General features: G+C 40.4%; 2 protein-coding genes across 7 annotated transcripts; both read right to left on the bottom strand.

The window, feature by feature from the left end:
* Positions 1-202: 202 nt before the first annotated feature.
* On the bottom strand, positions 203-7299 carry si:dkeyp-84f3.9. Of its 3 annotated transcripts, none has more exons than XM_010894168.5 (4): positions 6976-7299; positions 5314-5460; positions 5075-5203; positions 203-4973 (listed from the first exon to the last, which is right to left on the bottom strand). In XM_010894168.5, exon 4 carries the CDS (start codon positions 4903-4905, stop codon positions 1027-1029), a length of 3879 nt encoding a protein of 1292 aa, XP_010892470.2. In that variant the 5' UTR covers positions 4906-4973; positions 5075-5203; positions 5314-5460; positions 6976-7299; the 3' UTR covers positions 203-1026. The 3 variants fall into 3 exon arrangements, with proteins under 3 accessions (XP_010892470.2, XP_010892468.2, XP_010892469.2); XM_010894166.5 differs by having other exon boundaries at positions 203-4947; XM_010894167.5 differs by having other exon boundaries at positions 203-4947; positions 5075-5200.
* A 749-nt stretch (positions 7300-8048) lies between these two features.
* On the bottom strand, positions 8049-11602 carry LOC106024823 (zinc finger protein 605-like). 4 transcript variants are annotated; one of them, XM_013139342.3, is made up of 2 exons: positions 11382-11602; positions 8049-9687 (listed from the first exon to the last, which is right to left on the bottom strand). In XM_013139342.3, the coding sequence occupies exon 2, from the start codon at positions 9631-9633 to the stop codon at positions 8422-8424; it is 1212 nt and encodes a 403-aa protein (XP_012994796.1). In that variant the 5' UTR covers positions 9634-9687; positions 11382-11602; the 3' UTR covers positions 8049-8421. The 4 variants fall into 4 exon arrangements, with proteins under 4 accessions (XP_012994796.1, XP_012994797.1, XP_012994798.1 ...); XM_013139343.3 differs by having other exon boundaries at positions 11488-11602; XM_013139344.3 differs by lacking the exon at positions 11382-11602 and adding an exon at positions 11264-11370.
* Between the last annotated feature and the right edge of the window lie 3339 nt (positions 11603-14941).

The following is a 14941-nucleotide window of genomic DNA, read 5'->3' as shown; positions in this document are numbered from 1 at the left end:
GAATATTCTGAAAAGTGGGGTTAAGTTTGACTTCACTGTGGAGGTAATTCAGATAATTCACTTCAACATGGTAGGACAAATCAGGGATATTGCCTTTGAATTAATAGATGTCATATCAACTTTACATTGACTGCCGAGCACAGCAATCCGGGACACGTTTGTTTTCTACAGAAACTAAAATTGAATATTCAAACCTTAAACATAACATTAGAAATGAGGCTTTTATTTTTGTCTGACATTCATAACCATGAGAAGACAGAAATTGTAATATAGTATGTAAACAGCTGTCATCAGTTCATCAGTAAGAGAGCAACAACTGTGTTCTAAACAAAACAACAACACTTTCTGTAAACATGTGGGAATGACCATATTCATTAAAAAGACAAGCATATTGCCTGTGAAAACCCTTAGCAAAAGTTACAAATCAATACTTAACTACAGAATAAATGACTAACTTGTGAAACATGAGGTTTAGGATTCTCTTAAAAATAAATGGACACTTAAAGTATATAGTTAAGCACAAGTTAAAATACAACACATTTGTCATCAGTTGAGCATCACATTAAGCGCAATTTTAGCTATAACAACGTTTTAAGTCCTTTTAATGTACACTTAAACCGATTGGGAAGAAAAGAAGCAGGCAATAATGTCCTCATGAACCTGCTATAACTACACTACTGTATAAAAGCACAATTTTTTTTTCACATAACGGTATATTTAAAAAGGTTATGGGACCCCAGCCACTGCAAAATCCAATACTGTCTACTAAGATAATTGATCAGTGTAAATAATTACAATAAAAAGTACTTCTTCCCAACCTAATTTCAACATACAAACAGTTACAATTTCCATTGAACAGAATATTCACTCAAACACATTGAAACAATAACTAGTGGGTTAAAAAAAACAAAAAAACTTTTTGTTGGTTGAACAAAGTCATTTCTAAAGTGATAGAGGTAAGCCTATGAGCTAGTGATGGGGATTAATATACTTCATTGATAGAAAAGGGTCCCCCATTTTCACTCCTTAAACCTCTCCTCTGGCATGTTGCAAATAATGCTCATATAGTTCGGAGACAGCAGAAAACTGAACACCACACTCTGCGCAATCCACACACTCCGTTGTCCCTTTATCCTCCTTTGATCTAGGAGAACGTTTTGTTGCATTTCCATTGGATCTAATTCGCTTTCGGTTTACATTCCCATCTTTTCGGTCAGGGTTGGGAATAGTCTCCACCTGTGTGTACAGTGAGGACAGAGGGCTTGTGATTGGCTGGATGGCGTTATATGACTGGTCTGGTTGGAAACCTGGATGTTGCGTTGCGGGTGGTGCGGACAGAAGTGATGACGGTGAATATGTTAAGTCCGAATGACTGGAAAGGAAAGATGTGGGAAGATGTGAACTCTGTGGGTGGTTTACTTGAGGTGGAGAAGGGTAGTAGGTATGATGGAATTGTGTTACACCACTGTTCATGTGAGGGTCAAGTCCATTGACACCAGCAGAAGCATCGTGTTCATTTGTTGATGAAGAGTAAGCATAACAGTCATCCTGTATCCACATATTGTTGTCACCTGTTGAGGAATGGCAAAGTTGATGATTGAAAAGCAAATCTAGTGTCCTGAAGCTGGTGTTGCACTCCTCACATTGATAAGGTAAACACTGCTGCTGGTCAACTACTTGGAGAGTCTTTTTTGGTCTCTCGTCAATCCACCGATACTCAGGGTGTTCCCGCAGTATGTGTTGCTTGTAGGGGCCAACAAAACGAAAACCTTGCCGACACTTGGGACACGAAAACCTCCCAAGTTTCTGCCTGTGGACTCGCTGGTGAAGCCATAGCCTTTTCCAGCTTTCCAGTGTCTTCCCACAGCAGTCACAGGTGTAGCTCTGGCTGCGCACGTGAGTCAGCATGTGGGCACGAAGCCTCCCTGTGTGCCTGAAAAGTCGCCCACAACGTGGACATAAGTACTTCCTCGGGTCAGATTTACGATCCAGGCTGTTCAACTTTATCACAAGGGGGGACAGATTTTGCGAGGGTATGACACATGTATGGAACGGACGCAGAGATGCTGCAATGGCTTTTTTGCGGGGGGTCTGTGAAGACCGCTGAGCGCTTCGCTTCATCGGCGCAGGACGTTGAGGATTGGGGAACGAGGCAGAGGAAGCTGAGCTCGGTTCAAGGTTATGAGGAGGCTGACTATGAGGAGGGGTGGGACACACTGATTGAATGACTGGTGAATGACTCTTAGCAGGTGAATGATGAACTGATGAATTAACATTGACACTTGGTTTCTGCAAAATCTTGTCTGGAGGGGGATTCATCTTGACACTGGTCTTCTGTGAAAGCTTTGATGGTGGGGGGTTAGACAGTTCTTGATTAGGGGACCTAGATCTCCAAATCCGAAATTCAGATTTGGAGGTGGTCTTCTCACCCCGGACTTTGGTGCAATATTGGCGGTGCTCCTCAAATTCTGATATCACACTAAACAGCTGGTCACAAAACAAACAGCGGAAGAGCTTTGCTCCTGCATGGGTTTTCAGGTGTGTTTTATACTGACGCCTCTGAACAAATCTCTCTTCACATATATGGCATGTAAAAGATATTAAAGGCTTCTTCTGGCTCTGCCTGTAAATATTATCCCTAAGAACCTTGCAGGGATGTTTTTTTGCAGATGAGAACTGAGTGAACGTCTTTCCACACCGTGTGCAGCTGTAAGGCTTAATAGACCAGTGTGTCACCTCATGAATACGAATTGATGAAAGGTTACTAAATGCTTTTCCACAGACTTTACAGTTATATGGTTTTTCTCCAGTGTGCATACGTATATGAACCTGAAGACCAGACAAAAAGGGAAATACTTTCCCACAAATGTGGCATTTGAGTGTATCGCCTGTTCCCCTTTTTCTCCTTTCTGAGGGAGATATGTGGGCTCTATGAGTCACATCATTTCTGTTATCCTTCTTACTAACCACAGGGTCTGAGTCCTGGTTCAAGTTCTGCGAATGCCACTTACAATGAGCAAGCAATTCCTTTGAATTAACAAACTTGATTTTGCAATATGGACACATCAGACGCCCACAGCGCTTGTTGTGTTTCTTGATATGACTTTTTAAGTTCGAGAGCTGGGCAAAGTCTTGGTCACAATCAATGCACTTATAGGGCCTTTCGCCTGTATGAGTGCGTAGGTGAACGGTATATACAGACACAAAATCAAAATGTCGATTGCAGTACTCACATGTTTTCCCTGTACCTTTAGGTCTCCCTTTTGGTCGACCTCTAGTCTTCGCATAACTGCTTTTGGGGTTATATTCAGATTCATTATCTAAACCGTCGCTCTCTTTTTTAATGTTCTTACCTATGTATTCCTCATTTTGTACATTATCGGTTTCAGAAACAGATTCATTTGACATTGTTCCTAGCAAGTCCACATCACTAGTGACTGCATTTTGGTGACAATCAGTAAAATCTTTCAAACCTTCATTTGTGGACATCATTCTAGTGGAGAAACTGTTACTTGCATTACCCTCATACTCCCATGCTGCCTCCCCACAGTTCATTTCCTTGCCAACATCTCCACTGTCTTCACCAGTCTGTTTTGCCGTGGGTTGCAGTTCTTCCTGCAAGGTCACACATTGGCGTTTGCGTCTATCAATGCACTTTTTCCTCTTTCCTTTCTTGTATTTATTTTTCCCAAAAACAAACCGTGATCGTTTTCGGGGAGAAGTTTCAGTAGTTTCTTTGCATTTGTTTATTTTGAGTGGCTTTTTTATCTCGGTGCTTTCACAACCAGCAATACAGGGCTCAGCCTTTATAGTGGTCTCAGTCTGGCATTGAAAAGACAGACAACTGGATTGTGCTAAGGAATTAAAATCACCCAGCTCTATTTCAGTATCCTCACATTTCACATTAGAGATCATGTGAGCAGTCCCACTTAACTTCCCACCTCTCTGAGAATCAACGCGACTAAGAGACACAGACACATAACTGCCTTTAGAATCCAGTGATAGTTCAGGCTCAATCTCCTGATGTTGAGGGGGTCTGTCCAGGGTATTGACAGGTGCTGCATTTGAACATGACTTTCTTTGTGTTAATGCAATTTGCCTCACGAGGGTTGTCTTTTTTGGGGGCCGTCCAACTCTGCGTTTTGGCACAACGGGTGCATCATCATGAGGAGTGTTTGCTTTCTTTGCCTCTTTAGACACCTTCTCTTCCGGTTCGTTTTTCAACAAAATGTTATCTTCTGTTACATTGGATTGTTGCACTAAATTAGTGTTCATGGTTTTTCCTTGTCCTTTCTTGGTGGACCCTTTTGGCCGTCCCCTTTTCCTTTTTGTCTCCAAAGGTAAGACTGTCACAGGGCTGGATTCAGCTGTAAGATGTTCTTGGGTGGATAAGTCAAGAGCAGACACCACTGTATGGCTTATTTCATGCTTTAGGGGGACTGTGTCCATTTCAATAGTGGTGTGAGACTTGTCTCCCATGTTCTCTACACAGTCGGTAACGCTCGAACTAGGCTCTATGTCAGTATGCTGAATCTTTACCTTCTTGTGAGGGCGACCACGTTTACGAACAACCGCCACCACTGCGGGCCTTGTCACATCCACAGGCTCTTTACGGATACAGTTCATGGTTTGCTCCTCTGATGCGCCGCTTTTACATTGAGTAATGACATGACTGGTAGCAAGTGTACTAACATGTATTTTCTCTGTGTTCGCCTGAGACTTTAAGCGTTTTCTTGTAGGATTAATGTCACCAGTGGGTACCTTTTCAGAATTAGCAAGGACAGTCAAAACAGGGGTATTTGGTAGAGTCACAGTCTGACGGGATTCATCTACCACTTCCTCCTGCTGGCTTCGACATTTTCTCTGCTGTTGTTGTCTTCCTAAGGGCTCCTTCATAGGTGGCATGTTATGGCAGGTGTTTACTTCTTTGATGATCGTCTCAGACACCTACAATGAAGGTAGCACATATCACACTAATATATGGTTATGAGGTTTGATACGCAGTTGTCTACATAAAACTATCCAGAAGAAGCACACATTATGATAGAGGCAATGGAGATCCTGTTGTAGTTACCTGTTTGTCGGTAGTCAGGGCATGCAAGGGTTCAGGAGGGTTGTTGTGGGAGGCAGATAATGATGACTCTGTTTCCTTATCATTGACTCTTCTACTGAAGGACATTTTACTTCCCATGTCAGTCTCCTGCTTTGGGTTTCACATTAAACATAGGGAAGTGGAGAATTTATATTAAAACTAAATTCTGAATGTTTTCTAACCTCTGGGAAACTAGTAAAAAGGTGCATTTCAATACTTACCACCTTAAATTTTAAGCAGACTCTCTTATGGTCATGATAAGGGAAATGTCAGTTTAATGTAGATTTTCCAATAGTAGCCAAAGAGAAGTCATCCAACATTTGTTCCTACCACACTTCTGGCACAAACACCCCTACAACTTCAGGTACCTAGAGAATAAAACAAAAAGGACACAAGTCTACATTACTAAGCTAAATGTATCGGACTCGAACAGAAATCTTAGTATGTCATACAATTTGAAGTGCAAATTTGTTTTCATGATACATTGTATGTAGGCCTATCACATTTACTTTTATAAGGGTTTAGAGTGGTTTGCATACCTTATTGATTGATTGCATTGCATAAAAGAAGCCAACCTATAGTACTTTAAGTTTTAAAATAAATGTACGTAACACGCAACACAGTGCTTGCTTAGCAAGCATTTCTCCATTGTTTGACTAACCCAAATTGCGCTTAAATCAGCAAACCTTCGGTTCGCATAACAGAAGACCTCCCTCCTTCACTATATTCCACACATTGAGCGGTAGATAAGTACCAATCATAACATAAATCCTTCAGCAACATTTCAAGCCATCTGTGGGGTGAGGATAAGTTACATAATCAGATACTTCAGTTTGAGTTTAGCAGCTATTAGTGTGGGGTGAGTGGAGCTCTAATGTCACAAAAATTAAGTAGAAATTAAAAGGCCCCAGCACATAAACACTCAACTCGCTCGTAAATTGCAGAGTAGAGTTTAGTGACATAAATATTTATAGGACACTTGACTGAAGGTGGGTAGTGTTGTGTGCACACATTCAGTACTCAAGTGGAGGTAGACAAATGCATATAGCAGGTAGCTATTTGATATTGACTTGGCAGCCTTATGGCTTGGTGGATGTAGCTTTATACACTCCTGTAAATTATAGACATCCAGCACAAGAACCATACTCCCATGTAAAACAATTGCCAATAGCCAATGGCTTAGATGGCCCAGGTATTGACTCGTTTTGGGGCCTTCCTAACGTGCGCCTATGTAGTGGTCCTGAATGGCAGGTAGCTTGAAACAGTGTTGAACTCCACTATGTTTTTATAATGCTCCTACACTTGCACGAATGGCCAAAAGCAATCCTTGCTTTTGTACATCTTGAAAAGACATGGACATTGGTGATCTCCAACAAAAATCTAAAAATGATACCATTGGTATCACCAAATGTGTTGGTGGTTCTTCTAGATTTCGCATCTACTTCTCTTTTTTTCATTTTTATACATTTTAGCGGCCTACCATTTTATACATTTAGTATTTCAATACTGTACAACTAATGACTTACTAACCAACAGCCAAATTGCATCTCACATACTAAAACGGTTGTATTGTTTCTGCTTTTTTCCAACTTGTGTACATGCATTTCATTAAATTGATAGGTTTTAAGGACCACGCAACAAGAGCTAGCGCGAAGAAAAAACTTGGGAATTTCCAAGTCATTCGAGGCATACCGCATCCTTTCTCTTGTCGCTGCAGGCAGAAGAATCAACTAACGTTAGCTATAGCGAAATGCTGCTGCTGGTTAACGTCGGAAAACATAGGCTAAATTCAGTTACATTTAGATTCCTGGTTAACAAAAAATATATAATTCACGCCATGACTATTGATTCATTTGTTTAATATACGACACACGGTTACTCACCCAAATGTTAGTGAAGACTTGCCCCCTATCTCCCGGAGCTACACAAAGCCATGCTCCTGCCAACATAAACGGCAGCTAGTACCAGCCAACAAAAAGGATGCTAGTGTTACTAGCTACAGTACATATAACGACGCTAGTTTGCTAGGCTCAAAAAAATACTGCCGTTAGCTAGGTCCAACCTGTCCTTAGTATAAATAATGCATTGCGCAACACATTCGTCTTTTGCTAACGCGACGATACATTGGAGCATAACGTTATACTACATTTTAGCTAATTGTATTGTGACTTAATAATCCCTTCTTACTCAACATCCGGTATGCCGGAAGAGAAGTCGCTGTTTCTGCTGCTTACCTCATCAACAGTCGACAACCCACTAGTGATGCGAAGTTCAACTCTTTCTACTGACTCGGAACTTGTCGTTCAGTACAATGTTCGAATCTTTCGAGTAATTTCGTTCATTTGAGTCAATAATGCCTAGATTTTTAACGTGTCTAATTACATGTTACAAATATGTCTTTATAATGCTACTGTCTTGGTTTATTTCTATTTGCAAACGTACAACTAGCATATTCCGTGGTTGGGTAGATTCCTGCTGTCAGTCGTTCAATTGAACGATAAAGCTGAACGAGTCAGCCGTTCACAAATCCTTTTTTGGGTAAAGACAGCAACTCCGTGCTTGTTTTCATGACATCAGTAATCAACTAATTTTATTATTTGTATACTGTGCGTTCAATTATCAGTTATAAACAAGTCTTTATGATGTTCCAGCCTTGACCTATTTCTCTCTGTGAATGTAGAGAAGTTAATCGGAGGACTGTGCTGGAGACCCGGGTATGAAGCAAGTGATAATGTTCTAGAAATCGTTCACGAACTGCACATACAAGCCATGTTAAAAAAATAAAGCTATTAATAGGTTTTAACAAAACAATATCCTGTTTTTCCAAAACTCATCTTATCTGGGCAGGGATTACAAAAATTCCTGGAGATATCTTTGATAACATATCTTAACAAATAATATTTCAGTGATAAATTGCCTAAGTCAGCAATCAGTAAGTACAGCACATCAAACTGTAATCATGACAAGAGAGGAAAAAACATTTATTTTGATCACAGAAATGACCAGCTGAAAGATGTTCTTGTTTTACAGGCCAAAGCTGCTTATACCACACTTTAAACCAAGCAAATGTGTAAAAAAATAAAAAGGATAACAAAAACGTGTCTTAAACATGCAGCCTGTTTAGATACTGCATATGCCAAGTTTTCAATGTCAGGTGACAAACACAAATACACATATAACAGGCCACTGACAGTTTTAAGATTAATAGAAAGTTAACAGCTAAACTGCTACCTTACAAAATACCATACTTAGACATAATCATGACACCTACAAGTGGCTCATGTCTGTTGCAAATACAGCGATTCACATAGGGAGTCCCCATCCACTGTTCATGTCTGAAGTACTGGAAGGGAAGAAGTTAATTCTTGGTAGACCTGTTGACTAGGTTTGGTAGATGAGCTTTCAATCACGAAACAGTCATCATCAGAATCGTGCGCAGTCTTTGCAGAGACGGCAGGCGACCCTGTACCCCTATGTGGACCAACTGACTTGTGGTATACAGTCACTTTTCTGGAAGTTTGAATGTTGAAGGCCAGCTCCTTGTCACCATTTCTTTGAGACAAGGAGTACGGGTTTGTACCCTCCCACTTTCTATGACCATTGAGCTGTTTGCTAGATGTTAGACACAGTTTCTGTGCAAAAAAGGATGCCGCCTTTGTGCAACGGTGTCTCTCGAGTAACTTAACAGTTTGGAAGGTCTGCTGACACACTCTACATATCAAGTCTTTTCTTCCAGAACTGCCAGTGACAGCGTTATCCCATCCAGGCTGCTGTGACACCATATGCATCCCTAGCTGGAGCTCACTACTGAACAGGTCAGGACAGGGTTGATTCTGGACGACCTTCTTACCATACCCGGCAGGCTGCTTCCTGTTGCTCAGCACTGTGGCAGTGGTGAATCTGGTTTCAGGAGGTGCCTGTTGAGAGCTGCACTGATGATGGTTAGGCCGGGGTGACTTATTGTTGCTGAGTAGGAGCACACCGCACTGCAGGCAGCCATGGACTTTATTCCTTATATGAGTGTTGTGATGCCATATGAGAAAGTCTTTTGTTGCAAAGCCCAGTTCGCAGTATGCACACCTGTAGGGCTTTGTCCTACCAAACTTTCGCAGTGTCTCAATCAACACCACTGGCTGAAACTGGTGCCAGAGATCTTTCGTTGCAGCACCTGCACCGCAAGGAGGCTTGTTGGCCTGTGTCATAGGGTCCAAAAGCATCAGAGACGATCCCGGAACAGCCCCACTTCCTTGACCCGTTGTCAATTCCAGCCTGGCAAGCTGCTCCTTGTGTTCTCTCTCTCTCTGATATTGTTGCTTTTTTATGGTGCTATAATTCATGACAGTATGGCCTGGTTCATGTAAACCACTGTGGTCCACCATATCCACATACTTGGAGAACTCTGTTCCACAGGAGCAGATGTAACCCGCCACAGGACATGAGTGGTCATGAAATGACACATGGTCTGGAAAGATCATTTCACAACTGAAGCAAAAAGGGGGTCCACCATCACCAAGCTCCCAGTTGATATAGCGTTTTGGCATCTTGACTTGTACTTGATGCAATCATTCATGTAGAATAGGGTCTTTCTGAAGAGTCTGAGGAAGTCGCAAAAACGATACAGGTTACGAAAGCCGTGGTCATGAAAGAAGTGCATTAAATGAGTACTGCATAATTCTGCAATATAACATCAAGTGGTTTTAGAGCATTAGCAAAACATGTTCATGGATATAATATATTTAAGCAATAGGACAAGTGGGTGTGGTAAAGGAATTTTCTTTAACATGTAGTGTTAGATCAACAGATAATTTGGAATAGGCTCAGATTCTAATGCAGATTCTAATGCACAATAATAGTATAATCTGCCTAGCAATACTGTCATTATTTTACATAAGTTACCTGTTTATATTTTAGCAGAATATGTTAATGCTATATCTGGCAAAGAACTATGTCAGGCTCTTCAAACGAAAACAATGGCATTTGTTCTGTGAGCAGAATATTTGAATTCAACCTACATTAAGCACTGATCTCAATCTAGCTGAGCCTCATTGATTTTTCACATTTTTATTCTAGTTTCACAATCTCAAATTGAGGTATTATCAATATTAGCATGACTTGGTAGAAACCACACTGAATCAATAGTAGCGATAATTTCAAATACATAAATTCTGAAAATTCTTCCAGGTACTTACATAAGTCCCTTACAAACATTGTCCTCCATAGAATACACTTAACAAAACACTTATAGGGAATATTTTATGCTAAATAAACTCAGAGCATACATAGTAAATCAAGGCCACCATGGCTATGTATTCCACAATACTTTCTTGGCTTACTATATGAACTAAGATTCTATTGAGGAAAATGCTAGTAGCTGTGCTCCAGATTTGATAAAAAGTGAGAATGAGGTTCAACATGAGTATAGATAAATGTCAGAATTCCAACTGTTCAAAGGTCTAATCAAAGAAGATGTGGATGAAAACGACCTATGGTTACGAAGGGAGTATGAACAAATCAAAATCTCTCTCTCTCTATATATATATTTTTTAAACTTCATCACAACCCCCATAACCATCTAAGCTATTACATTCTAGCGTGCAATACAATATTTCAACCACACTAGCAAATGTGTACGCATGGTAAAAAATGGCGGGTAGTTGAGCACATTCTCAAGCCAAGTATTATAATAAAGATATGTTACATATATGCAAAGTTTAAGTGAAAACATGGCACACACATATTTGTGGTGTGTACAGTAGTTATATATCCATCGTTTCTTAACTATGGCCACAGAACCGTATTAACCCACACACTCACTGTTAAAAAAATATCAAAATATTTGACAGTACTGTACAATTGAAAAGAAAAACGAACATTTTCTGGACAAGACTAAGTCGCTCAGCTCCCCCGGTTTTAGATCGTTTTGTTTGGTGTCTAACGTCTGTGTACTACCGTCTCCTATCTAGTTAGACATTTTTCCAAGGCTGTCTTTGTTTCTTGGACCAAAAGCTAACGTTAGCTACAGTCAATATAACTACCTCAAGCCATTTTTCTAGTATGGTGGTTCTAAAAAGCATACCCCGGTTTGCAAACTTCAGCTCAATATCAACAAACAATCATATTTTTTTGTTAACGATATAACGTTACGTAACTACATCGAACGAGATGGCTAACCTTTAATATGTTTCTTAAAAGCATCAAAAAGCTACCCATCCCCAAAACCTAGTCACTACGTCGGACTCATTAGCCTAGCTCTAGACTACAGCTAGCGAGAGCGCATTAGCTAGTGTACCTTATATCGGCAAGTCACAGAATGCTGTCCACGTTCATATCGCGATTGATCTTAAATTCTCAAATGTGCGTCGTATATTTCGCCTAACTCTTGTCATATTTGATACCTTAATAATCTGTTCTTTTTATTACGTCCACAACAGCGACAACGATGTGGAATTCCAACTTTAGCTAGCTACTTCGTTTCCATTAATGGCGGGTAACTTCAAAATAGAATGTAATACTGCCGCCTGTTGGCTCGGCGTATGGAAATTGATCAGACAAGTCAAAGAAGATATCCCACTGTAACTATTTTCTGATATTAGCAGTGCAGACTTTCGTCTAGCGACCATTGATATAACACAAAATAATACGTATTCTATATGCTGCTTAACTCTTTGTAGCCATATTACATACAACGCTTAATTCGCTTTACGGAGTATTACGTGAAACTGTCAAAACCATCAACCATTATACCTTAAAGAGGCTTTGCACAATAGCACACGGACGTAATGAATCAACGAATGATGTTAGCATTTGATTCGTGTCATAAACACAAAATGACTCAACACAATCTAGAACGAGCAAATTTGAATTTAGCTATAGATTCTACATTCTCTGTATTGCGGTCATTAACGAATAGATTTGATACAACTTTACTGTCGTTGAACAGTACAAGTACAGTACAATGAAATGCAGCATCTAACCAAAAGTGCAGATAGAAGAGGGCAGGAAATGTACAAGTATTAAGTAAAATGTAGATTACAAGTGGAATGTACACTCACCTACAGGATTATTAGAAACACCATACTAATACTGTGTTTGACCCCCTTTCGCCTTCAGAACTGCCTTAATTCTACGTGGCATTGATTCAACAAGGTGCTGAAAACATTCTTTAGAAATGTTGGCCCATATTGATAGGATAGCATCTTGCAGTTGATGGAGATTTGTGGGATGCACATCCAGGGTACGAAGCTCCCGTTCCACCACATCCCAAAGATGCTCTATTGGGTTGAGATCTGGTGACTGTGGGGGCCATTTCAGTACAGTGAACTCATTGTCGCGTTCAAGAAACCAATTTGAAATGATTCAAGCTTTGTGACATGGTGCATTATCCTGCTGGAAGTAGCCATCAGAGGATGGGTACATGGTGGTCATAAAGGGATGGACATGGTCAGAAACAATGCTCAGGTAGGCCGTGGCATTTAAACGATGCCCAACTGGCACTAAGGGGCCTAAAGTGTGCCAAGAAAACATCCCCCACACCATTACACCACTACCACCAGTCTGCACAGTGGTAACAAGGCATGATGGATCCATGTTCTCATTCTGTTTACGCCAAATTCTGACTCTACCATCTGAATGTCTCAACAGAAGAGACTCATCAGACCAGGCAACATTCTTCCAGTCTTCAACTGTTCAATTTTGGTGAGCTTGTGCAAATTGTAGCCTCTTTTTCCTATTTGTAGTGGAGATGAGTGGTACCTGGTGGGGTCTTCTGCTGTTGTACCCCATCCGCCTAAAGGTTGTGAGTGTTGTGGCTTCTCAAATGCTTTGCTGCATACCTCGGTTGTAACAAGTGGTTATTTCAATCAAAGTTGCTCTTCTATCAGCTCGAATCAGTCGGCCCATTCTCCTCTGACCTCTAGCATCAACAAGCCATTTTCGCCCACAGGACTGCCGCATACTGGATGTTTTTCCCTTTTCACACCATTCTTTGTAAACCCTAGAAATGGTTGTACGTGAAAATCCCAGTAACTGAGCAGATAGTGAAATACTCAGACCGGCCCGTCTGGCACCAACAACCATGCCATGCTCAAAATTGCTTAAATCACCTTTATTTCCCATTCTGACATTCAGTTTGGAGTTCAGGAGATTGTCTTGACCAGGACCACACCCCTAAATGCATTGAAGCAACTGCCATGTGTTTGGTTGATTAGATAATTGCATTAATGAGAAATTGAACAGGTGTTCCTAATCATCCTTTAGGTGAGTGTATAGATGTGCAATGAAGGCAAATACAGTGCAAAATGACAATTCTAAACTAGCAATGAATGCAAATAGGGGAGGGCAGAACATTTACAAGTATTAAATATATGTATGTGCAAGTGAGAATGAATAGTTGATGAATAGAAAATGGAAGTACAAATGGCAATTCTGACTCAGCAATCGAGCAAGTTGGAAGTGTAAGGTAGTCTGTGCAACTCAAACGCAGGGATAGCAGCAATGAGGTTCTCGAGGTAGACAAGTACTACAAGTGTGAAGGATGACCAAGCAGGTATTGAGAGGCACTGAGTAGGTTGTAAAGTGGTCTCACAAAGCAAGAAATCATACAAAAACAAAACAGTTGGCACCAAAACAAAGCAAGTTAATTATCTATGAAGCCAAATTGAGCTCAAATTTATTGACTGTAAGAAAAGAAAAACGTAACTGAAATATTTCACAGTATGAAAAATTAAATACGATCTTAAAATGTCTTCTTTCAAACACGTTTTTTCCACGTGCAATTTCTTACCTGCGTGAAGTTTCTTACTCACATTTGCAATCGTGAAAACCCACATAGAAATAAGATTTACCCGCACGAACGTAACCTGCGTTTATTATGGCCACCAGTGATGGATTTTCAAAACGCAAATAAAATATATTTTTTTTGTACAAACCTTCACTCTTAGCTTAAAGAAAATTACATCAGCAGTCAATGATAACCAATGAACACAATTTTCTGAGATGCAAAGCAAGCAGAATCACATGGCCTACCTGTATGGACCGAGTTGATGTGTCAAATGCAAATGATCATCCTTTGGCAGAGTGCTTCCCAACACATCTTTTCTCCTCAAATGTTGTGGTAAACTCATGTTTCATCTTGAAGGCAGCGCTATGTTACAGGTATCTAACAAATAATTTCCTAATCTATGAAACAATTCCTGTAAAAGTTCTTCAGTGAAACTCGTCCCGGCTGCGTTGTTCTGTGAATTTGACAAATAAACATTGAAACTTTAAAAAGTTGTAACACCAGGTACAGTGGGGCAAAAAAGTATTTAGTCAGCCACCAATTGTGCAAGTTCTCCCACTTCAAAAGACGAGAGAGGCATGTAATTTTGATAATAGGTACACTTCAACTAAGAGAGAAAAAAAAATCCAGAAAATCACATTGTAGGACTTTCTATGAATTTATTGGTAAATTCCTCAGTAAAATAAGTATTTGGCCACCTACAAACAAGCAGGATTTCTGGCTCTCACAGACCTGTAACTCACAGAGGCTCTTCTGTCCTCCACTCGTTACCTGTATTAATGGCACCTGTTTGAACTTGTTATCAGTATAAAAGACATAAGTCCACAAACCAGTCACAGTCACACTCCAAACTCCACTATGGACAAGGCCAAAAGCTGTCATAGGACACTAGAAACAATATTGTAGACCTGCACCAGGCTGGGAAGACTGAATCTGCAATAGGTAAACAGCTTGATGTGAAGAAATCTACTGTGGGAGCAATTATAAGAAAATGGAAGACATACAAGACCACTGATAATCTCCCTCGATCCAGGGCTCCACGCAAGATCTCACCCCATGGGGTCAAAATG

Source organism: Esox lucius, chromosome 20 (assembly GCF_011004845.1).
Source record: "Esox lucius isolate fEsoLuc1 chromosome 20, fEsoLuc1.pri, whole genome shotgun sequence".
Taxonomy (NCBI): domain Eukaryota; kingdom Metazoa; phylum Chordata; class Actinopteri; order Esociformes; family Esocidae; genus Esox; species Esox lucius.
Note: the sequence above shows the minus strand (reverse complement) of the source record. Positions and strands in the feature narration are given on the sequence as shown.

Excerpts from the sequence above, each read along its gene's own strand:
- si:dkeyp-84f3.9 (XM_010894166.5), bottom strand. The coding sequence starts at position 5,191 with ATGGGAAGTAAAATGTCCTTCAGTAGAAGAGTCAATGATAAGGAAACA. Across the intron at positions 4,948-5,074 it reads CCCTGACTACCGACAAACAG|GTGTCTGAGACGATCATCAA; the intron begins GTAACTACAACA and ends CCTTCATTGTAG.
- LOC106024823 (XM_013139342.3), bottom strand. The coding sequence starts at position 9,633 with ATGCCAAAACGCTATATCAACTGGGAGCTTGGTGATGGTGGACCCCCT.